Source organism: Perca fluviatilis, chromosome 1 (genome assembly GCF_010015445.1).
Source record: "Perca fluviatilis chromosome 1, GENO_Pfluv_1.0, whole genome shotgun sequence".
Classification (NCBI taxonomy): domain Eukaryota; kingdom Metazoa; phylum Chordata; class Actinopteri; order Perciformes; family Percidae; genus Perca; species Perca fluviatilis.
The window spans coordinates 34,131,982-34,156,815 of NC_053112.1; the positions used below are offsets into that span (position 1 = coordinate 34,131,982).

Sequence of the window (24,834 nt, forward strand, 5' to 3'; positions counted from 1 at the left end):
AACAACTGGGTTTAATTGCAGCAATGAACCGGTAATCATGTAAGCCATAAAGGTTGTATATACCCAGTTAATTTCCAGTAAAAGAAAGGGCAACACTTTTTCCACAAACTGTAGATGTTGATTGGCAGACAAATTGCAGCTCTGATGAATGGGAAATGTTCCACTTGTTGTGCTGATGCTGCTCAAGCTACTTCTATCATCGGGCAAAATGGAAATGATTGAACATCAGCAAATTACAGAGATTCAGCCTTCAGTCTTCATTTACTTTCTTACAATATGTCTGCTGTACTGTCCCACTAAATGCTACAATTATTCTAAACCTGTCCTTGCTGGGTTTTTTTTGTCCCTCCCTCAGTTTTCTTTAGATATTCAGCAGCTAATGTGTTTTTTGAATGCACTACAGATTACAGCGTGTGCTGAACAATGTCTGCTAGCAGAGCAGTTCTGACCGCAAATGTAATATAGAGAGATAATGATCATATTTTGCATGAAAGCAATTCACAAACATTTTATAATAATGAGCTCTTTGTACTTTAAAATGATATGACACAAGTCAATGGGATGGAGGATAATGGAAGTTAGAAGGCATCTCAGGATTATTATGGCTAATACTTTTGGGATGTTGTTGAGTAGTAACATAATAATGTTGTGAGCCACAGAAAGGGATGAAAGATGAGAGACTAAAAAGCAAAGTCAGGGTTTGATTATTTATTACTTTTTTTGAACATAATAAAGTTTTGAATAAGTCCCAAGATACGTATTTCGGTGATATACTGTAACTCTTATGTGACACATACAAATACACAGCCTATAAAATAAACAACAGTTTTACTAACTGTATCCCCCCTTGTCATTTTTGTTGTTATAAACGTGTATAGGGTCAAGTGCAAACAACTAACAATTGAAATAATAATAAAAAAGATATAGTCCGACCAATAATCACTCATATAATTACAATTTGGCATATCTAAACAAAATCAACAATTACCAGTCATACGCCTTAAGATCTGAGGTAGCCTAATGTTAGCAATTGATTGCGGTTACACCGAAATTATGTAAAAGAATTGACAATTAGACAATTATGCAATAATTGTGACAGGCCTAACTACGTAAAAAAGTATCCTCATGGTGTCTGGAATAATTAGCTGTCAACTTTGTGATGCAAGCTGTCCACAGCTGTCCGAGCCTGTGTCCACCGCATCCACCTGCGAGGTTGTCCGCTGCGTGTCTGCCTGGCATACGCTGATATTATGGCCGACATTTAACGCACCAGTCCTCATCCATACAGTGGCATGCATCACGTAGCTCTAGGCTGTGAGCGCCGTCTAGCAGAGAGCCACAAACTTAGCGGAAAAAAAGAGCCGCTTAAAACGCAACTTGCTAACGCAAAATTTGCACTAGCAACTAAACAGCAGCAACGAAATAAATAGTTCAGCCTATTTTTCTTTTACAATGCAAAAAAACCTTTTTTTTTGTTTCAATAATATTGTTTTTAACTATGCAAAAATCTTTTGTAATTCCTTTTTTATTTTAGTTTGAATTATATTGTTTTTAACTGTTTAACTGTAACTGATATTATTAATGGGTCAAAATTATTGTCAGTTAATGATTTATCATTAACATCCTTAGTCAATTTTTTCTTTTTCTTTTACAAATTATGTGTTTAGCTCTCAACATGTCTAGCTTAGCACTAGCAGCAAGTAAATAATGTAACAAGGCTTTTTTATTGTGATGAATCATGACATGACTGGCTCGTGACAGGACACGAACTGAAACAAACTGAAATCAGGTCTGCATCACGTTTTTTTACTAAATAGACACGCATACGAGTAAAGTCAAGCAGAAATCAACCAGGGACGAGTGAAGAGACAACACTGTTGTGTAGTTAAAAATAAACCCTTAGATGAGAGTTTCCACATTTTATTATGACAAACTGTCTGTCTCTGAGACAGCTCAAGAATGGGCTGCAGAAGTGTGTGTGGGTGAGGCTATTATAAGTGTGCATTGTGGGAGGGTCAGGGGTTTCACTGAAGTAATATATGCCTATGTGTAACAGAATAAAATTCAGTGTTAAATTACATGTATATCTACAGCACAAAAGGTGACCGTGTGTGTGGGTGATGGTTGGTACTGACTACTACTTGATTAGTATGTCAGTGATTATAAGTGTGCATTGTGGGAGGCTCAGGGGTTTCACTGAAGTAATATATGCCTATGTGTAACAGAATAAAATTCAGTGTTAAATTACATGTCCAGTACAAAAGGTGCCTTTAAAGTGGTGGCTCTGACACTGTGGAACACTTCCTTGGCCTTTGTCTTATGTTTTTTAAGGTTTTTTATAACTGTTTTTATTTTATTTCTATTATTCTATTCTTTTTTATTGCTTGTTCTGTTATTTCCTGTTTTTTGGTCTTATTTTCACTTTGTTTTGTAAAAGGGACTTAATTAAATGAAATTATTATTATCGAAAATGTACTATTGGCAATCTGGGGAATTTAAATCCCCTTCAGTCACCAGCACGCTTAAGCATACATTCATTGAGGTTACAATAATGAAGCTCCGTATTGTCTTATAGGCGCAGGAAGTATGATGGAGTTTTCCTGAAACAGATAAAACATGAATGATTCTTCCGAATGGTGGTGAATGGGCTGCCGATTTAAAGCAAAGCGAGCGACCGCGGAGCTATGAATGAGGACGACTCCGGGTAGATGAAAAGAAAGTAGGTCCCTTCCCCGCGCCGTTACATTGCTGTAACGTTGCACCTTTCTGCCACCAGGTGACAGCATTTCTCCCTCAAAATAAAAACCCGCTCCTGTCCGGGCTGTTGGATCACATGCTGGGAAGGTTTGAAGTTGCGGCTTTATATCACACATGCGCGCGGACAAAGTGAATGGCACACGGGCGCAGAAGTGACACCGAGGCGACCAGTCCGCGGCAGCTAGGTAAAGGCTGGAGTGAAGTCCGCGCGGGGTGGAGAGAGAAAAAGGAGGAGAAGCGCGAGTGGAGAGGATGAAGATGAAAGCCAAGGGAGGCTGTAGTATCCCAGCACCGGCGTCTTCCAAATCCAGACTATAGGACACACGGGGAATCACGACACGTGTCATTTGGGCCAGTTGAGAAAGTTCGGCGACCGTAGCCTATACAATGGTTATAAATGGGTCCCACCTGAACAGCTCCTCGCCAGACCCCAGCGACCGTCCGCCGTGGGTTACCACAACTTTGGGCTGCTTTCTCATCTTCACTATCGTTGTGGACATCCTGGGCAATCTCTTGGTCATCTTCTCCGTGTATCGGAACAAGAAGCTCAGAAACGCAGGTGAGTCAAAATCGGAGGGGGGAGTGTGCGTGCGTGCTTGGCGACGGAGCGGGTGTGCGCGCGTGATTCAACTCAGCCGCGTTAAAAAAAAAAAAAAAAAAACTTTGTCAATTTCTTAAAGTGACAATAGTCTCCTATAGGCTGAGACACATAGGCGCCGATACCGTGGGTGCTCTGGAGCTCGAGCACCCACGGAAAATACTGAGCACCCACGTGTGCCAGACTGCCAGTAGGCTACCTTCATTTAAAATTAAACTTTGCAGTTGGTGCTAAGTGGATCGTCTGTAATAGTGTGATTGGTTATGTCGGTGGCATTGATTCTGATGCTGAGACAATGATGCTGAGACAAATACAGTTGTATTAATCAAAATGCGTTTCCAGAGTGACATATCCTGTTGCTTAGGAGCTGTGTTATTGTGAGCGAAGGGTTTATCTGTGTTTTTTTTTTGTTGTTGCCCCCAACGGTGCCTTCCAGGCAGCGCTGCCCGGGAGGCATCGTTGGGAGGCACTGCTTATGGTTAGGGTTAGGGCTAAGGTTAGGTGCCTTGAAGGCAGCGGTCGCAGCGCTGCCTGGAAGGAGCAGTTGGGGTCAAAAAGCATCATCGAGCGAGCGAGTGAAGGACACCTTTTATTTTTGTCATTTGTAATGCTTGTTCATCTCTGGCGGCGAGCTGGTCGTTACAAATCCGAGCCCCCATGAAGATGCCTGCGCTCGCGATATATATAATAACAACCTTGTCAACACACAATATCATCTCCCATTAAGGGAGGTTACATGTCTCCCCTGTTGTATCACTTTAAAATACAACGACTTATATGCTTGCTCTTAAATGGGATGCTGATAGTGGCCTAATGGACCAAATCGACCTTTACTTCCTATAGCCTACTATATATATTATAGCAGATATAGCCTAATGTCACAGCTAAGCAGGCTCAGAGGAGAGCAAAACGAGGATGAACACTATAGCAATTACTGACACAGTCTGAAGCCAAGTACTCATCCCAGCACTGCTTAGACTAATGCTTCCCCGGGCTTTTCCACTATCGATGTTACTCCAGCCAGGAGATTTAATTCATTCATAATGATGACCTCAGCATTTGTAATGTAGTACTAGGTCGATGATTAAACTTTTGCCATGTGTGTGTCTTTTATGCACTCCACTTAATCGAAAATCGTGAATTTAATTATGATTAAATTAAATTATGCCCCCCCCTAAGGTCGCACAAGATTGACACAGCAGTCTTTGTCTTGCTCCAGTAAAGGTGGTAAAACGCTCATAATGTAATAATCAGAGGACAGAGCGCTGCTGGGAAAACCCAAGAGGGTTCCTGTCGTGCTATCTATGGTCTGCACACACTGACTGGCAGCCACACATATCATGGCTGTCATCATTTGGAGGCTTTTCGTAGGGCGATTTGCTAAGCACACTCCTGACATTACTTTTAACTCACCGCAGAAATTATAGGGTCAGAATAGATTTACATCATGTGTAGAAAAAAAAAGAGTGACCCAACATTGTAAATTAACGTTATTGCATGTTGAATTGTGATGCAAGGTACAGGACAAGAGGAGAGATACATTTAGGAAACTTCATCTTTGAAGTTATTCCACTAATGTGAATAATTGTATGTAAGGAGGTAGGGCTGCACAATATATCGGGTTTTTTTTTTCATCGCGATATCATCTATCACAAAATACACATCGCGAAAGGCTGCGACATATCGCGAAAGACACACCGATATCAGTAGAAAACTGCACTTTAAAATGTAACTACTTTTAGTGGTCCCTTTTGTGTTCAATTCAATGTTCAATTTGGTCAATTAAAGAATGTCAGAAATGATTTCCTTTCATTTGTTTAAAATAGATTTTTGTTGTATTTTAGCAGAATACTGAAAGCAGCAGAAATGCAGAACTGAGTACACTTTAATATCTGTGCATTTATCGCGATATTCAACAACATTATTAGTCTGGCTATCGCAAGACCAAGCTCAATCTTTTAAGATTAGTCTGGGGAGTCTGCTCTGTAGTTTCTCTGCACAAGAGGCATGATCAACGGGCATAGTTCAAATGACTCTGTATGCAGTTGGATAGTCCTTCAACCAATCAGACCCACGATCCGGGTGACGTACTTTGCAGAGCGAAAAGCGAGAGCGAAAAAAAGAAGAAAAAAAAAAGCCGGTCGGTAGTAAGGCAAACACATCCTTCTATTGTAGGAATTGGCCCAGGGCAAATTTCTGTTCCGTTTTCAGAGAAAACTTGCCTTTTGAAATCTTTTAAAACAGCAGCGACAGCGGCATCAACGGGTTGCTGCACTTCGGTGGCCGCTATGTTGAATGTAAAGAAAAAGCTGCTTGCCTTCGCTTCTCTATTGTCATTGTGTTAAACCCGGCAATAGCGCGCCAGGTGTATATGTCAATTTGTGATTGGTCCCCAAAAATTTGTAACGGAAGCAGGATAGATAAACGTACAGGTTTCCAGCCTGAGCTGCAGGGCGAAATCAAATCCCCGGCAGATCGGGCTGGGTTTACCCATTCTACAACATTATCGCATAATTCCCCCATATCGTGCAGCATTTTAGCAGGAATATTCTTAGTGAGTTTCAGAGTCTCTTTTACAAGGGAGTTCTGGCCAAGACAGCAGCATAATAAATTTCAACATAAAAACAAACAAATTATATCAAACAATCATTGATCAGAGGACGTGTGCGTTCCGTGGTCAGAAAGTCCTTAATCCTGTTTTTAAAATCGTCAATGCTAATACAATAATCTAGTTTTACCGTGATTTTGTAGCTCACACCCAAGATGACGGAGCAACAACTTTAAAAGCACTTTCACCAAACACAGTACGGGTTCGAGGAATGCCGTACATAATCTGTCCGTGTGACCGAAAAGTTGCAGCTACCAATAGTTAACTTATATTATCTGCATATTCAACATTTTAATGTTGTATGTGGTTGAATTTTAGCTGGAATCACCATTTATTTATTCAGCTCATTGGACAATTCAGTTTTCTTTCCACGCTAAACTTCGATGAAGTATCCTGGGGGAAAAAAAGTCCAAAGTTTGAAGATCAAAAGGAGCTGATGAAAAAACCCTCAGCTTAATTGTGTTTCGCAAAACTGTCCTTGAATACTAACAAGTCCTACGCAGACTGATGACGTGGTTCCTCAGGTTCATGCCTTTGAAGCGTATTTGCTACTTTCCATTTAAGATCTGAATTTGTGCATGCCTAACTTAGGGCTCGTACAATCTTCTGTTCAACAAGCCATTGGCAAATTTTATGCAAGTTGGCAGACACATTGATTGATATCTTTTCCATTCATACTTTCACCACTCTTGGAATGTTTTGATGACAAGTGGGTAGTGTTGCACGATATTGACAAAATGTGATCTTGCGATATCGATTATGAATATTGCAATATCAATATTAATTTTGATATAAAAAAATAGGTTTGTTGTATTGCCTCTTGCTCTTCTTCTGCTTTTGCTCCACTGACTCCCTTCGCCCTCTCTTTAGGTCCTTCTCTGATTCGTTCCGTTTTGTTGTCTCTGTTTCTTCACATACACTGTCACTCTGTCGTAATATGCACACGCATCACGTGGTGGTTCGCTCCATAGGGTTTGTCACATAGTGGCCCCGTGCGCTGATGTGCACTAACGTGCAAGTGGCACGGTAACTGGCCAATGAAACATGATCATTATAGCGTTTCAAGCGGGCTCTAAACACAACTAAGCCACACCGCCAACGGACGGGACGCATCGCTCCCCAAAATAAACAAAATAATGCTTACTTATTGCGACACTTTCGATATAATATTGCGCAACGTGATATCGCGATAACGATATTGAGTCGATATATCATGCACCTCTACAAGTGGGCTGTTACTGTTTGTCTTCCTGTCCCTTAATGGTGGGAATTTGATGCCACCGATGATTGTTTGACACGCAGCCACAAAGTTCACTCGGACTGAGCACCAATCAAAATTTTGAGGAGTGGGATTTTAACTCCCAAATTTGTGGTCCACAAAGATAAAAATTTCCTGTTGTTTGAATAGATTGAATCTCCTCTACGGAAATGCAAGTAGGCATACATTTTCATGGTGTGAACTAAGTGTTGTTAGCGATTGCACAGCAGTCGAACAACAAGGGGATAAATTAAATAACCAGTAATGAAATATACTCAGTGGAGAACCTGGCAGGCGTTGTAGTCACATATTGCAGGCAGCAGCAGTGCTGTCTCTGCATGGCCAAACCCAACATCAGTGCACAAAATGGCCAGTGAGCGATTTAAATGTGAAGCCAACAACACATGGTGAGCAGTTAGAGCTGCATGGCTGGATACAGAATCAGTGCTGTGAGCTCAGCTCAAAGCCAATTATTCATATTAAATGAAGCTGTTCTGTTGTAGATAAAGGATTTTTTATTTTTATTTTTTTATTCATGCTGAAGAAAAAACAAAAGATGCCAAAAGGAACTGTCTCAACTGACAGTTTTGACCAGCTGTTTATGTAGAGTGACCATTAGAACATGGGATATAACGTGATATGGTTTTATGGTCGCCCTGTGTGAATGCTGACACAATTCCTTGCAGTGCCTTTTCATACGGTAGATTGTGTTGATTTCTTTCTTCTTTTGTTCAACACTCTTCGCTTCTCCAAATGTTATATATTGTATCTTAAAGAAAGCATTGTGTTGATTTGACACGCTGAGAAAATGGGCTAACGCATATATAAATCGTCTATTAGATATGGATGCAAATAGGTTGACAACTGAGATGGCTGTTCAAATTTGAAACATATAAATTAGCTAATTATCTAGATAGCTTGGGAGAAGAGGAAAAAGCTCTTTATCGAGACGAATTGTAGATGAGAATTTGTTGTTTGTGTGTGGTGTGTGTGTATGTGTGTATGTGTATATACATATATGTATGTGGATATGTATATATTTGTATTCATGTATTTCTCCAAATGATTTGTATATGCGACAGGAAGAGGTTTGTTAAATAAGTAAATTTGTGGTGTCTTGTAATCCCATGTGGGATGGGCCAAAATGTTTGGCATGACACAGAAATAAAACATAACTAACTAACTAACTAACTAACTAACTAACTAACTATAAAGCATTTTGACGCATACTGGCAAAGTGGAAAATCTGGGGAGTCCTTGATGGCTAATGTAGCGTCCCTTGCAAGGTTGGGTGTCTTTACAGGACAACAATGGCGTCATGCTCTTTTCCACTCACGTGTTGTCAGTTACAGTTAGCGGATGAGAGGTGCGAGATGGCTGTAGAATATCTAAAAAGGGGTATTCGTGTCACATCATCTTTCTTTGTTTTTTACTGATTGTTCTCAAGGCAGAAAAGGTACAGGTTTAACAGCACCAGAGGTTTAAACTCACCTAATGTCTGAAGTGACAGACAAAGACAAGCCTCGCTGTGCTGATACTTTAGGTTCGGGTAGGGCTCCACATTGAAGCCGGGCTGTCTGCTTTTGAGTGTGACAGACTTTATCCCTTTTTGGCTTTGTGAACTTGGCTGTGTGCCGGCACCATGTTATTTCCGATCATTACACATTTAGTATCTGTTACAGTAATTGCTCTCAGTGTAATTAATATTTTGAGGCATTAATGCAGACTTAGGTGGCATTTGCCTGTGTCTCCAATTAAATGGAATGTTTTAGGTTTCTAAATATCCATTGGCTTTGTAGGGAAATTGAAAAAGGAAATTGCCTCAGCGCTGTGGAGCTTAATAAAGAGATGACTGTGAAAAGAAAACAAATCCTCTTCTGTCGACGTTGTACGAAGTAGTCGATGTTGATCTCATAGCATCCTGTTTTATTTTTAGCATGAGGGGAGCTTTATCTGTATTGTGATTAAACTGGGGAGCGACAAGTATCTTGGGTTGAGTTTGTTATGCCAGATCACAGCTAAAGGAAAGAATGTTCTCATGTCTCTTATGAATACATATTTTTTTTTTTTTTTTTATTCAATTGAAAAAGTTGGTTAAAGGTCACTTTGCCGAGTTAAAATTGGGAACCTTTTTTTGTTTAACTTTGCCTTAATGTTTCACTTGCATGTGAAATACAGTACCTAGCTATGTCTATGTTCAATTCAATTTACAGTTCAATTTTTATTTACGTCAAATCATAAGAGGAGTTATCTCAAGATACTTTACAGATAGAGTAGGTCTAGACCACACTATAATTTACAAAAACCCAACAGTTCCTCCCAAGAGCAAGCATTTGGTGCTTTTCTTCTAAAAATCATTGTCTCAATTCATGCAATGCTGCCTGCTGGAATCGCTATCTTTACTACTTATTGCACTCTCTGAAACACCAAGAAAAAGACTTCATGAAAAGTCTAGATGACAACACGTGTCTTTAAAAAAAGGTTGCAGGCATTGTGGAGCTACATGCCTAATGTGTCCTCTGCCAGCAGTATCAATATCGGGTGGCTGTATCATGTGTTCCTACCTGGGATTACAAGGCTGCCTCTTTAGCCACTTTCCGACTGGAGGGATTTTTGCAGTTCCTAGAACATAAAATTCCTTTATGTTCTTTCTTATGTCCTTTAAAATTCTGACTGGACCAATTTGGGGATTTTTAAGTTCCTCTGGCTGCAGTTCCTGTAACTCTTTCAGCTCCTACTTCAGGGCAGGGTCTTTTCGCTATTCCCTTTTCAGCACAGGGACCTAGATCAACGAGGGTCGAGTTTCCGGTACAGACAGACCAACAACGGGTCAATTTTAACAATTTTCGGCATCTTATTCATCACTAAATTCACTTCTGACAACATTTTAGGCGAGAAATGAACTGTTAACATTTCGAATATCGGCAGTCTTGCGAAAATTGATGCCGAATTGACAATTTGCTTCAAAGTTTTCGGAGGTGAGAAGCTCCATGAAGTGAGGTGACAGTTGGAAAGCGACAGTTGGCAGGCGCCTGCCCCGCCCGCAAGCTCGCCGCTCGGCCATGTCCTGCTCAGAAACCCCGCTGTCAGCTGGAGGTCTCTCAGACTGCTCTCGTAAATAATAGGCTGTTATTTGGCCGTTGACGGATCGTTTGTTTAAATATCACAACACATCCATCACGTCCATCATAAGATTAACGGAAACCTGTGGTTAACTGTCTTTTCAGAGTTAAACTCCACAAGCGTGCCCTGCGGGCTTGACAACCTCGCTGTCCGGCCGTCTCACTCACTCACACACACGTCCACAACGCAGCCGGCAGAGGTGGGGGAGTGAGAAATACCCGTTTCTCTTCGGGAGACTTGTTTAATTTATGACAAATATGCTATATACATTAGATTTAGTATAATAATAATAATAAATTGAATTTATATAGCGCTTTTCATGGACTCAAAGTCGCTTTACAGGGCAGGGTAGATTATAAAAACATAACAAAACAAAACGAGCAAACAAAACAAGTAGAACAAAACAAGATACAGATGAAAAAGGGAGGGGGGCAGGTGGACTATGGGTAGGCTGAGGTGAAGAGATGGGTCTTGAGGCGGGACTGGAAGATGGTGAGGGACTCAGAGGTGCGGATCTCTTGGGGGAGGGAGTTCCAGAGCCTGGGAGCTGCTCTGGAGAAGGCTCTGTCCCCAAAACAGCGCAGGTTGGACTTTTGGATGGAGAGGAGACCGGCTGAGGTGGATCTGAGGGACCGTGAGGGTTGGTAAGGGGAGAGGAGGTCAGTGAGGTATGAGGGGGCCAGATGGTGGAGGGCTTTATAGGTGAGGACCAGGATTTTGTAGGTGATCCGGTGGGAAATGGGAAGCCAGTGGAGTTGTTTTAGGACTGGAGTGATGTGGTGCCAGGATTTGGAGCAGGTAATGAGGCGGGTGGCTGAGTTCTGGACCAGTTGGAGTCGGTTGATGTTGGTAGAGCTGATGCCGAGGAGAAGTGAGTTGCAGTAGTCCAGTCGGGAGGAGATGAAGGCGTGAATGAGTCTTTCAGCAGCGGGGGGTGTGAGAGAGGGTCTGATTTTGGCGATGTTGCGGAGGTGAAAGAAGGAGGTTTTAATGACTTGACGGATGTGAGGCTCAAGGGAGAGGGTGGAATCAAAGATAACGCCAAGGTTGCGGGCCTGGGGAGATGGGGAGACAATGGTGCCGTCGATGGTGAGAGTGGGGTTATTGGTTTTGCTGAGTGTGGATTTGGAGCCGATCAGAAGGAATTCTGTTTTGTCGCTGTTGAGTTTGAGGAAGTTGTGTTGCATCCAGGTTTTAATAGCTGACAGACAGGAGTTGATGTGGGAGAGGGGAGGATTGTGGGGGGATTTGGGCTGAGGTAGATCTGGGTGTCGTCAGCATAGCAGTGGAAGTCCAGGTTGAAGTGGCGGAGTATCTGACCAAGAGGGAGGATGTAGATGATGAAGAGGAGGGGGCCAAGTACGGAGCCTTGGGGAACACCTTGAGTGACTGTGGCTGTGGCAGAGGTGTGGTTGTGGAGAGAGATGAAATGGGATCTGTTGGAAAGGTAGGAGTGGAGCCAGCTGAGTGCAGTACCGTCGATACCGAGGTCTTTGAGTCTGGTGAGCAGGATGTTATGGCTCACAGTATCGAAGGCTGCACTCAGGTCGAGGAGGATGAGGATGTTGAGGGAACCGGTGTCAGCAAAGGTGAGGAGGTCGTTGAGGACTTTGAGGAGAGCGGTTTCTGTGCTGTGTAGGGGGCGAAAACCAGATTGGAGAGGTTCGAATAGGTTATTGGCAAGAAGATGGGTTTGTAGTTGTGAGGCGACTATGCGTTCCAGGGTTTTAGACAGAAAGGGGAGGTTGGATATTGGGCGGTAGTTGTTGAGAGAGGAGGGATCCAGACCAGGTTTTTTAAGGATTGGGGTGACAGCGGCAGTTTTGAAAGCAGAGGGGACAGTTCCAAGGGACAGTGAGGAGTTGAAGAGGTTAGTGAGGTAGGGGCATAGGACCGGGAGGCAGGACTTCAGAAGTGGAGTAGGGAGGGGGTCAAGGGAGCAGGTAGTGGGTTTGGAAGAGCTGATGAGTTTGGAGATTTCAGGAGGAGTGACTGGGTTAAACTGGGAGAGGAGGAAGTGTGGAGGAGGGGTCGGGAGGTCTGGAGGGATGGAGAGAGGAGGGTCCAAGGTAGGTGCTGGAGTAGATCCTGGAAGGTCAGATACAGGGGATAGGGATTTGTAAATGAGATTGATTTTGTCAGTGAAAAAGTGGAGGAATGAGTTGCAGAGATCCGGAGTAGAGGTAAGGAGGCTGTTGGTCCGAGGCTTGATGAGGTTGTCAATGTGGAGCGGGATACTCGGGTTTTGGCAGGGGTCGGTAAGGATGGTGGAGAGGTAGGCAGATTTGGCAGCAATGGAGGGCATCTTTGTAGGCGATGAGATGGGATTTATAGGCTTCATGATGGACTGTGAGGGATGATTTCTTTGTCAGACGTTCCGTTTGCGGCCAGTTTGTTTCATTTTGGGAGTGCAGGTGTGTACCAGGGTGAAGAGGTGTTAAAAGTGACGAGTTTTGTTTTGGGGGGCCAGGGTGTTGAGGGAGGTAGACAAGGTGGAGTTGAGGTGGTCTGTGAGGTCATCGGGTGAGGTGAGGGTTGAGTCCAGGTGGAGAGTGGTGGAGAGCAGGTCAGAGAGATGGTGGGGATTGATAGATTTGGGGTTGCGGAAGGTGATTTCTCTGAGGAGGCGGGGGCGGGGTTGGAGAAGGGATGGTGAACCGTATCAGTTTGTGATCAGAGAGGGGAAAGAGGCATGGATGGAGGTCGAAGCCTGGTTGGTTGGTGGAGCAGACCAGGTCGAGGATGTGACCTTTTCATGGGTGGGGAATGTGACATGTTGGGTGAGAGAGAAGTTATCCAGTAAAATTTTGAATTCTGATGAGAGCTTGCATAGTGGGGAGTCCATGTGGATGTTTAAGTCACCGAGTAGCAGCAGACGTGGAGAGAGAGATGAGGCTAGTGTGAGGAGTTCAGTAAAATCAGAGAGGAAGGAGGGATTGGTTTAGGTGGCCGGTAAATGAGGATGACTGTCATGGAGGAAAGAGTTTTGAAGGCGAAGATATTCAAACGATGATACTGAGGGGGAGGGTGAGTTCTGTGATCCGGAAGTTCTGATTGAAAATTGATGGCGAAGGCCACCTCCACGGTGGGAGGGGCGGGGTTTGCAGATGTAGTTGGGCGGGGGATGCTTGGTTGAGGGAGAAGAAGTCGTTGGGTTGTTCCCAGGTTTCGGTGAGCAGAAGGAAGTCAAGAGTGTTGTCGAGGATTAGTTCATGGAGGACAGGGGCTTTATTGTTGAGCGATCGGGTGTTGAGGAGGGCAAAGTTGGCATGGTGAGAGGGTGGTGGGATGGGGCAGGCTGGAGAGATCTGAGGTTGTCCCGGTTAGCAGTGTGCGTGTGGTCGTTGGGGTGTGGGGGTATTGCAGTTGAGGGGGACAGTGAGCCGTTTTGCAAATGATTGGAGAGTATGATTGAGTGTATGTGAAGTGGGGAAAGCACTGTAGTCCGGTCCGGTTTTCTGGTAGCCTGATGATGCGTTCAGCCCTATGTGAACCAGTGGGTGAAGCATTCAGATGACGTGGGACAGGTGCAACAGAGCGTGCAGGTGACCAGATGGATGGAATGGATTGTCCGCGGTGGAAGAAAACAAACTTGCGGCGAGAGCTTCTGTGGATGTAACGGCGTCGACGTAGAAGTCCGAGCTGTTTGATGACTGGGATGCAGGATGGAATGGAGTAGTTGACGAATGGGACCAGTTGCAGAGTTGAATATTTGATCATGATGCCGACGGAGGGACGGAGAGCTGCGTGATAGTGGTTAGCCGTGGGCTAGGAGCACAGAGGTGGAGGTGGAGATGGATGAATGAGGTGATTGCCAAAATGATCCACAGCATGACCGAAGGAGAGGAATGTCTAGTCTTGGTCGCGCTCGCATCTGGTGGAGGTTGCCTATGAGGAGGAGGTCCGCAATCGGGTTAGCCGGCGAAGCTAGAATTTGCCGCCACGCGTTTGGTGAACGGGGGCAGCTAGCTAGCGGCTAACCGACGAGGCAAGAGTCCGGTCAAGGAGCCCCAGGCGGCTTCGGGAACCAGCAGAGAGACTGTCCAGAGGTACAGAGGCTGTCCAGAGGTAGGGGGTACAGCGAACACAAACACAAGAGAATAGCAGACGAATAGCAGATGAATAGCAGACGGAGAAGCGGCGAATAACCAGCGCCAGCGTCCTCTCACGTCGGTTGGAGAAAAGAAGGATGTATGTATGTATGTAGTTCATACTTTTTTGGTGTATTTGTTTTCTGATTTTAACGCTATAAAGACTGTTGCTGTGCTTGCATTACTCCCTTACCCCTCCTATAGTCCCTATGGCCACCTGGCCAGTGCGAATGCAAATAGAAAAAATAGTTTTGGGGGAAAGTAGTTAGTAGAACTGCTTAGAAGGCGACTTTTCTTATAACTATGTTCCTGTAACTACCTGGTCGGAAAGCGGCTATTGTGAGCCCTGCTGGGCCACCCTTTGGCTCACACCGCTACAATTTCACCCACAGTGACTGAGGTGACAGGAGTGTTCAGTGAATAGCAACTGGGGCTAGGAAGTTTGACTGCTCTCTGATCAAGGCCCCTGTAGCTTTAAGTAGTAAAATGTGTTGTATCAAGCAGAGTAGTATGTGCAGAGTTTGACACTAGAAGGCTGGAATCATTTCTCTGTGCCCACCTTAAAGTTGTGATCCTTAAGATTTACAGTCCTGTGCCAGGTGAAAGCTTTGCCAATGTGAAGCAGTGGCAGTAGGATGTTCTGTTTGCATTAGCAGTAATTTAGCTCCGACACAGTGTAAATAGAGTGAACCGTAAACAACAAATGCCAACCATAAATGGTATCAAAAAAATTGGGTTTGGTATTAAAAACGTTAAATCTGAGTTTAAAATGTGTACGGTCAAGGGTGATTTTTCACCCCAAAACTAGTGGTCCACTGTGCGAATTACAGACATTGTGTTGTGCACATACAGAACAGACAGTGAAGTAGGAGACACCTTGTGTGCAGCAGTTAAACATTTGAAATGAAAAAATGTTTGCATACTCATATATAGATTCATTCCAGATGTATCGATGAGGGAGGAGTAGATGTAATTGGATGAAAACCAAATTAGAAACAAAATATTATTCAAACAGAGTATGTTATACAGTATTTGTCATAAAACACATAGGGAGGGGATCTTTAATGTCTCTCCTGTGTGAGTTCAAGTGGGCCTCAAAGCTCAATTTATTGAAGGGGCCTTCAATAACTGAAAAGGCCAGAGGTTAGAGAGTACGCCTCTATGCTGATGTTGACATAAGATCTACTTTATGTTTTTTGCCAAGAAATTTTCAAATTACGCTCCTTATAAAATAAACCCACTCGGAGAGCACTCACATATTTGGGGCTTTTCATCATGATTGAAATATCAGATTTGAATTAGATACCATCCTGAGTGTTTATCCTGGAGTTTATTCTAATTCAAAGAAAAACACAAGGTAATGCAAACAGTAATTTAATAGACAACTTTACTTAATTAAAGCCCATATTTGGCAGACGGTGTCCTATCATTCCTACAATCTCTAACAGATATGTGCAGGCGCGGGAGTCATAGCTGCCTACTGGGTTTGTCAGTTTCTGTGGTGACGGCTGTGATAAGCATCAGAGCGGCACAGTATGGTGGAGCAGCTTAACGACATCAGAACCGTAAGAAAGGGACTGAAAAACACACTAATTGGGGACCCACAGTAGCCAACAGGTCATGCCTTTGCAATTAATTTATAGTTTGCCCAAGCTGAATAAATGAACATTGAGTGGGAGGGGATACAGATCTCCTCTTTTTTACTAATGAGGCACTTATCGCCCAGCTATAGATTAGTTAATGTCCCTGCTGTCAGCCAAGACACGAACACAAAAAGGAGCCATCCAGGCTGCCTTGCACCTGATAACTTACAGTCAGCAATAGCTGTTTCTTTCAGTGCTCCCGTGTGTCCAAAAACATGTAAAATACTTTTAAAGGTTTTGATTACACCTGGCTTGCAGATCTTCTTTGTACATATATCTGTCAGTAGCTTTTTGACTCTCCACAAGGATTAAAAAACTCAACCTTCATGTCACACAGATCTAATGAGGAATCAGATATATGTGTCTGTCTGTGGCTCTGCTGCTGGGATTGTGTGCATGATGTTATCGCAGTTTGTCTTGCCAACCTTATCCAGCTTGTTTGCTGCTGCCATTCACTCTTTGACGGCACATGGTAATGGAGATAAAGACAAGAAAAGGGAGGCAGCTAAGCAGACATACAGTGCAAGAGACATGTCATGTTAGTTTGTTGCTTCCGCCATGGGCAACTGGGCTGCTGTTTTTGTAACAGTAATAGCAACAATCATGGGAACATTGCTCTGTTTTTCTGGATTTGACCACACTATTTTAGTCTTGGCAGGTGCCACTTTGGCCTGCTGGGTTTGGGCCTCTTTCCAGGGTCATCTGAGAAAGAAAAATTGACCCAGCAAGTGGTCATTTGACAAGTCAACTCTCTAACAAGGTTTTCTAATATTTGCAGGATTATGTGTACACACAAAGCCCCCTGAGGTTATCCATTCTGTATATATGATGTGCATCTGCAGGATGACAACAATGTAGGTTGTGTTTTTCCACACCTCTCCTCTGAGAAAACACCTTTTCTGTTTCTTTATTTTTCTGCTTTACATTCTGCGTAGCGTTACGCCTTCCCCTTGCCAAGTTCTGCGCCTCAGTTTCCCACCTTCTTTGTACTCCTCCTCCTCCCAAACTTACTCACCCTAACACACACACTCATTTTTCTTCACTTAAATTTATTTGACCTTCCAGGCTTCATATTCCATGACACCCTGTCCGTTTGCATCACTCTGATCCAACACCCCCCCCGTTCTCTAAGGACGTTATGTTGTCAGGCCGCATACCTGTAGAGGAATGTCAATAGTGCTTTGCATCAAGCCAGTCAGGCAACAAGACGGTTATCACACAAACCCTGTAGATTCCAGATTATATGGCCAAGTGGGCAAAATGAATAGAGCTTGTTATTTTGATAAGTGTTAAACAACGAAGAGCCTGACATCGGATCTAACTAAAGCAGGCGTCTGGCATCTGCTCTGCTCCGTCGCGCCCCCCTGTGCGTGTTTTCTCTCTCTTGTTCTCTTTCTGTCTCTGTCTGTCTCTGTCTCACACCCTTGCAAATGAAAGCATGTTTTTTATACTTCAAAAGGAAAAAAAATGAGTCTATAAATATTTTTACATAAGATTCCATCCCCACCACTCTAGCTACCCCCCATCCTCTTTCCATGCTCCACTGTATATAAAATAATCATTTACAATATTTTACAATGAAAATTACTTTCCGCTTGATAGGAGCTCGGGATGACGCACATGGGAAGCTTAGGGCTGTGAGATCAAGTAAAACCTAATGCTCATCCAAAGGGAACTGTGCATAACACATGCATACTTCGCTGTTGCATGCATACTGTAGAGTGCTTACTGTAAAGCGGTAACTATTTGATTACACACACACACATACGCGAGGCGGCTAGAGCTCAGAGGTTAGAGATGCTGGGCTGGTGATGAGAAAGGGTGCCAGATTGAATCCCAAGCACTTAGTCCAGCGTTGCTACTCAGTGGCCAACAGTGGAAGACTGTAGTTGGACTCAGCAGCTTCCAGCTGTGAATGTGTCAGACTGTATGACTGTTTAAGCAAGGCACTGATGAGAAAAAAAGAAAAATATGTAGGGTCAGACAATCCTCCCGAGATATAATTTGGAAACAAGGAAAAACACAGAAACTGACATCCTTATTATACAAATTCCTTCTCCCTTGTCTCTGTCATTTTTGTTATTTTGTTATTAAAAGTAATGGGTCTAAAAACAGGGCACGGATCACCCAGTGGACTAACAAGAAAACAGCTCAATCAGAAAGCCTCGTCGCTCTCTATGAGTCAACGGTGTGATTCAGTTGAAGGCATGTAATGATGATTATTATGGCAGACACACAAATGCCATTTGATGTAACCCTGTGAACAACTGTTCCATTCAGACCACTGTGTCTGGGTTCAGCTATGTGGTTTTTCACTGAGACACATCGCTGTTCTGCATATACTGTATACGCCATATGACTGCCCCATTATAAAAATAACTATTTTAGTGACTACAAAGCAATGAAGAGATGGCATAATAATAACAGTTCTGTGAGGTTAGAAAGATGCATGTTTTCACTGTAAAATTAGTAACTAGGGTTCCAACAAAGCCAAGTCTAAAATAGGAAAACAAGTCTTTTGTTTGATATGATCTCCTAATTTTGGTGTAGTGGTGTCAGAAAATGAAAACAGGATGTTTATATGGTAAGAGACTGTTCGGTTGTCAAGGGATACCTTAAAAGAACCGAGTTGGACCATTAAAATCTGTATTTCCTAAGGCTGTCACAGAGACACACAATTTCTCCTTTAGTCTGCACAAGAAGATTCATGCTGAATTTCCTCTAAACCTTCTGTGAACTTTTACATTGTGCAAAAACCAGAAATGTTCTGTGTTACATTCACTGCAGAGCAGACTGAAACAAAGTGTCACTGCTAATGCTTATCAGAAAGGGACACTTTAATTGGTCCACAAAAAGTAAAAGATGTTAAGTACAATATGTTATTTGAGTTAGTTGAAGCTGAAGCAATCTTCAGCAAAATCATAAAGAAATGATTGGCAATTTCCTTTGTTATCTCAAACCCTATATTTACACGAAACTAGTATTACCATGAGACCTCATGTGATTGAGAAATAACCCCACCAGGTCTGTGTTTCGTGTAGCACATTCGCACGGGATAAGTCTATTTTTTACTCACAATTATTTCCCCTGCGATTTTTTCCAGGGGGCTAGTGACTCTCCCCCGAAAAAGTTGTTGAGGGGTGGAATGTTAGCGGATCGTTTGGGGAGCTTATGCGCCGCAGAATGTATCTAACAGAAACTCTCAAAATGAAACTCACTCATTCATTCATTCAGTCATTAAGTCGTTTCCTGTATATCGGTAGTTTCATTTATAAGAAATAATGACACTTTATGATCCATTTTTGTGTAAAAGGGCCGCACACACCTCAGGTAAAAAATATAAATAGAAGACTGTCCTATTTTTGCGCTTGTAGAGCGGATCTCAGCAGAGCATACGCACCACTTACACACTGCTCTCTGCCCGGTGGAGCAGTTACATTCATTATAGTGAAAGCGTAGTGTCGGATGGTCCGCTCCGCATACGTTACATGTGTAATGTAGCCAGCCCTTAAAGGTGCTGTAGGTAGGATTGGGAAGATCCAGGACTTAGCCCAAAAATTTGAACATTGACAACTTCTCAGTCCCTCCCCCTTTCCGCTAAAGCCCAAAACGGTCTCCTAAGCCCCTCCCCCCACAAGGGAGAATGAATGCGTGTGCATGAGCAGTGATTGACATGCAGTTAGACACCCCCCCCTACCCTCTCCCCGGCTCTGATTGGTGCATCTGAACAGGGAGCGGTGGATTTTTGCAAATTGCACTACAGGCTGCAGGTGGTGCCAGAGGAGCATGATTTATTTTTTAATGACCTGCTTCATGTAGTTCTACTGGAACATAGGGTCAGTTTCAGCAAATATGACAGAAAGTTAGTTTTATAAGGCTTACCTACTGCACCTTTAAGTTAAAATGAGTAGAACTTTTAAGGCGAGGAACGAGAAGCAAATGGCCTGTATGTGTGAAAAAATGTGCATCTGTTTTAAAACTTTTTTTTTTTTTAACATAGCATAATTATATCATTTTGTCATTTTTTCAGGGGGGGCGGGGGGTAACACTGTAATATTACTAATAGATCAAATGGCTGTGTGAAAGGTGCCTTTTAGCTCTTCACAGCGACTTTTATTGTTTTACGTCCCACAACTTGATTCACTCTGACAGCTCTCATCAGCATTATTTCCAGCAGCAGGCAGCTGTTTTCAGTGTAAAGGTAAAGAGACAGATATTTCCCTTAGGAGCTAAAAGTGAATATTGGACTTCTGGCATGAATTGGAATTCAATGAATATTCCCATTATTAGGTCTCTATTATGCAGCCAATTTAGTTTAATTTTGTATCAGTTTTGCATCATTTAAGATCACACATAATATCCACGTTATGGATCCATGGTAAAGACTTGAGTTGTAAAGGGCTCTTATTATGGACACAGCACATTAGTGAAACTTTTTTTTTTACCTGTATGCAGAGTTGCAGAGAACAGAGATAGCTTAAATAGCTTTTAAAGAGCCTTTTTCAGTACAAATCACAGTTAGCAGTACGGAGGTGTACACTAATTCTCAAGAGGCGGTTTATGACGCATTCTGTCATGGTCTGTCATGTTTTTATAGTAATCAGTTGAGTCCTGCGTATCCCTGTAATGAGCAAGAGCTTAGTGTGTGAGATTTCCTCATCACAGTATGCTTTCCTTTAATGACCCATAAACATGCTATCTCTTGACTAAATAAGTGGCTTTTGTTACACTTTCAGACACACTCACACATCGCTTGGGTTCATTCCAGTGTTCTTTGGGTGCCGTCCAAAAGCAATAGGAAGATAGATGTTTTTGCTGCTCAGTGACCTAGCCTAAGCCTCAGTTTCTCTGATCATAGGAGAATTAACTCATGTGCCATGTCGTATTATGAAGAAATAATCTGATATATTTGATGGGAAATATTGCACTCTGATAAAACTGTAGATGTGAGGAGATGTGGATGATTTCATTGGTGCTTGGGGAAGTTTATTAAAACACTCTTTGCTGTCTCTGTTGCCACAGTCAACGTAATATCTTAAGAAATCAAATTTCTATTAGAAGTGATGTGCGTGATTCTACGCCAGAGTAGGTTACATGCTGCCAGTCCGACATGCCGCCACTGCGACATCCTTCTATTCAGACATGCCGCTATTCCGACATGCTGCTATTCCCTAACCTCTAACCCCTAACCCTAACCCTAATGGAAACAAAAATTGTCGGAGTGGTGGGACGTTTGAAAGCAATGGAAGTGACGCCACTCCGACAATTAGACGTCAGTGTCGGAGTGGGGGTAGAGTATGTCGGAATGCATGGCGGAACCCGCCAGAGTAGAGATTTCTGTTTGTTGGGGTTGCTGTTTACTGACTTAAGTACGAGTAGATAAGGACACCTGAGGAAATTCCAGGTATCCCCTCAAATACTGAGGAATTTCTTCTCCTGCATCACGGAGAGAGTGTCCTGACGGGGAACATCCTGGTATGGAGATAGCACCGAACAGGGCCGGAAGGCACTGCTGAGAGTGGATCGTGATTGAATAAAAGGCCCTACTGTGCCTAAAGGATATTTAAAACAGGCGCTGCAAGAAAAAGGCTAGGAGAATCATTAAAAATCAAAGCCACCTGGGTAACAGCCTTTTCTCCCCCTTCCATTGAGGTCGAAAAGAAGGTACCAGTTACATCAGGCCAGCACTGAGAGGCTCAGGTGGAGCTTCTACCCTCAGGCCCCCACATTCTATGATGAATCATGCACAAGTTGAAGGAACTGATGGGATTACATTTATTATTTTAATAATAATAATAATAATTAGTATATTTCTATACTAGAATTGTACCTCGTATGAATATAAATTGAAAAAAAATGTATTGATTGATGAAGCAAGTTGAGGGGAAGTTGAGTTGTCATCAAATTAGTCAGTGACATCAAATCACATGACAAAACACGATGACATATGTAAGGGATAATGTAGAGCAAGAGGGTCATTATTGTGAATTAAACTTAGCAGTAGGGCTGCACAATTAATAAAATTTTAATCACGATCACGATTTTGGCTTCCCACGATCAAATTCACGTGATCAAGTGAGATTTAAAATGCGTCATTCCGTTCATAGAACGCTTTGTATCAAATTTTTTTTTTGAAAGCTCCGTAAACCACTGTCTGATCATGTGCCTCCATGAGCCAATCAGAGTTGTTCACTGCACCGCGTAGCTTAGTTTAGATGTAGACAGTCACAGAGGACAGAGTAACGTGGGGAAAATTCCACAACAGATAGCAGTCGGTCATAAGTCTTCACGAGGTTTACCAGTTTACCAGTAAATGCAACATTTTATCCCGTCTGTTGTTTTTCAGACAAGAGCAGTGAACAGTGCTAGTTTGAGTCTTTTAGCTCATAGCTTTAGCGGCAGATTGTTGTACGTCCCGCTGTTGGAATCATCTACAGTGAAATACAGTCACACTACACCATTTAGCTGTCAGCATTTTAGCCGTGTTTAATCCAGTTACTACTGTGGCTAACGGTAGGCTAACGTTACCTGCTGTGTAACGTGTTATTAGTGTTTACTAGCGTGACATGCAGCGATGTTTCTGTTGCCTCTAAAGTCTGTTTTGGAGCATCAGAGCACAACGCAGACATTTAAGTGGCACCGTAATCCGCGTTGCTATTTCGTCTGGTAGATTTTGGCACCGGATTTTAACATGCGCCGTTAACGTGAACAGAAAATTGCGTTGCCTGTATCTTTTCATGGCAAACGCGCATGTGTGGAAAGCGGTCGCACAGCAGCTGAAATGGCATACTGCTTCATAGTATCCTTCAACAAAGGAGGAATGTAACACAATATGGATGTATTGGCAGGAATGTGGCACAATATGGATGTGAAAGTAGTTGTAATTAGCCTATGTGACAATACAATTTGTTTTGGTTAAAAATCAACAAAGAATCGTGATAATTAATCGTGATCTCAATGTTCATCAAAATTATCGTGATTATCATTTTGGCCACAATCGTGCAGCCCTACTTAGCGGCCTGCTATTCAGAAATAACAGACCGTAGAATGCCGTAATTGACCAATTGGAATTCAACAAAGCTGTGTAACAAATTTCTTTCTTCTGTTTATACTTACATATTTATAAGGGATGAGATTTAGTGGACTGAATGGTTATTTGACGTCTGGAGATGCATCACTGAATCATCCTCTATATCTGCTCTGAGCTCTAATGAGAGGCTGGGAGGATTCGTTAATAGTGGTGCACAATGGGAAGAGCATGTTAGGGTGAGGTCATTAGGGATGGGATTCCATAATTTATTTCCATTTACAGCTGTTCTGTTGTTTACGCTATCAGCTCCTTTTATCAAGGTCTGTCCATCGCCCAAAATGATTTAAAGTTGTATTAAGGGATTTCAAAAAATATTTATTCAGGAACACACAACACAGCATCGGAGATCATCATCTTAGTATATGACTTCTTACTTAAACATCCATCAGACACAGAGCAGCCATAAACATTTAATCTAAGTTATGTTTCTGGCCCCCTGATGGATCGAAGCTCAATATTTACTTATCTTTTAATAGGGGTGGGAATCACCAGAGGCCTCACGATACGATATAATCACGATACCTATGTCACGAAACGATATTATTGCGATTTTAAACATATTGCAATATTCAGCGATATATTGCAATGTATTACCTTTTTTCCAACTTCAAATTTTTCCCAATTTCAAATAATGTCCCCAAAGGAAAATTTTGTCAACATCTTCACTTCAATTTTATTGCTGCAAAATGGGATTGTCAAGCAGACAGACTGACCAACACATAAATCATAAAAGATCGATACTTGGCATCTGTGTATCGATACAGTATTGCCACGAAAAATATTGCGATACTATGCTGTATCGATTTTTTCCCCCACCCCTATCTTTTAATAAGTCCACCCAGTGGATCCACCAACTTGGTCAGTATCTTGCTAGATTCTTGACTTTTTACCTATTTACCAGCCAGTTGTTTACATCAGCTGTGGCTAAAATGCTGTAAAGCTGTGTGGGTTCGGCAGTACTCGCAACCTTCTCACATTACATGGTCCTAGTTTGGTTCATTGTTCATTTCAGAAATCACAACTTAATTTCGCTTTAATGTCTGGAATTGAGACTTAAGCAATGGCAGAAAAGAAACAAATATATACAACCCTTTGGGTGCATTTTACCAAACTGGACAGCAACAGAAAAATGCAGTGTTTCCAAAATTAGTGCTTTTAGAATGTGATATTAGAGGCATGCGGGCGGTTCCTAGCATCATAGGGAAGGGAGGTAAAAGGAAAGGATAGTGATCCAAGTGTATCATAGGAGTCATATGACTGTTAACAACCTCCGCAGGCCAACAGCAGTGACAAGGACCACAGTGCACGGGGAACTGGCTATTCCAAAAAAAGACAAGCGATCAGAACAACAACAATATAAACCGACAAAGTCTAAATCCTCATACTTCAGACGCTCAAACAGCATTTTTGCTAGAAAAATTACTTAAATGATTAACTGAGTTTCAGCTCTACTGTCATGTACAAACTTATAGATGGCCAACTGAATAACTTTGAAACAATCTAAGAATTTGTAGATGTGAACCAGTAAATACCTTAAACCTGATTAGACAGATGCTGCCCAGCTGCTTCATAAAGCAAGTTGGTCTGAACCGGCAACCATACTGTACCATGAGATCATCATATTACAACTGAAATAGCAGGAGAAGGAGTTGGCTGTTAAGTTGGT

The 24,834-nt window shown here is 42.5% G+C and overlaps 1 protein-coding gene across 1 annotated transcript in view; it reads left to right on the forward strand.

The window, feature by feature from the left end:
- The first annotated feature begins 2,846 nt into the window (after positions 1 to 2,846).
- Positions 2,847 to 24,834, forward strand: part of mtnr1aa (melatonin receptor 1A a) — a 47,264-nt gene continuing 25,276 nt past the window's right edge. The window contains exon 1 of the mRNA XM_039817092.1: positions 2,847 to 3,316. Coding sequence (XP_039673026.1) covers positions 3,145 to 3,316 — 172 coding nt within the window. The 5' untranslated portion in view covers positions 2,847 to 3,144. The remainder of the gene's footprint in view (positions 3,317 to 24,834) is intronic.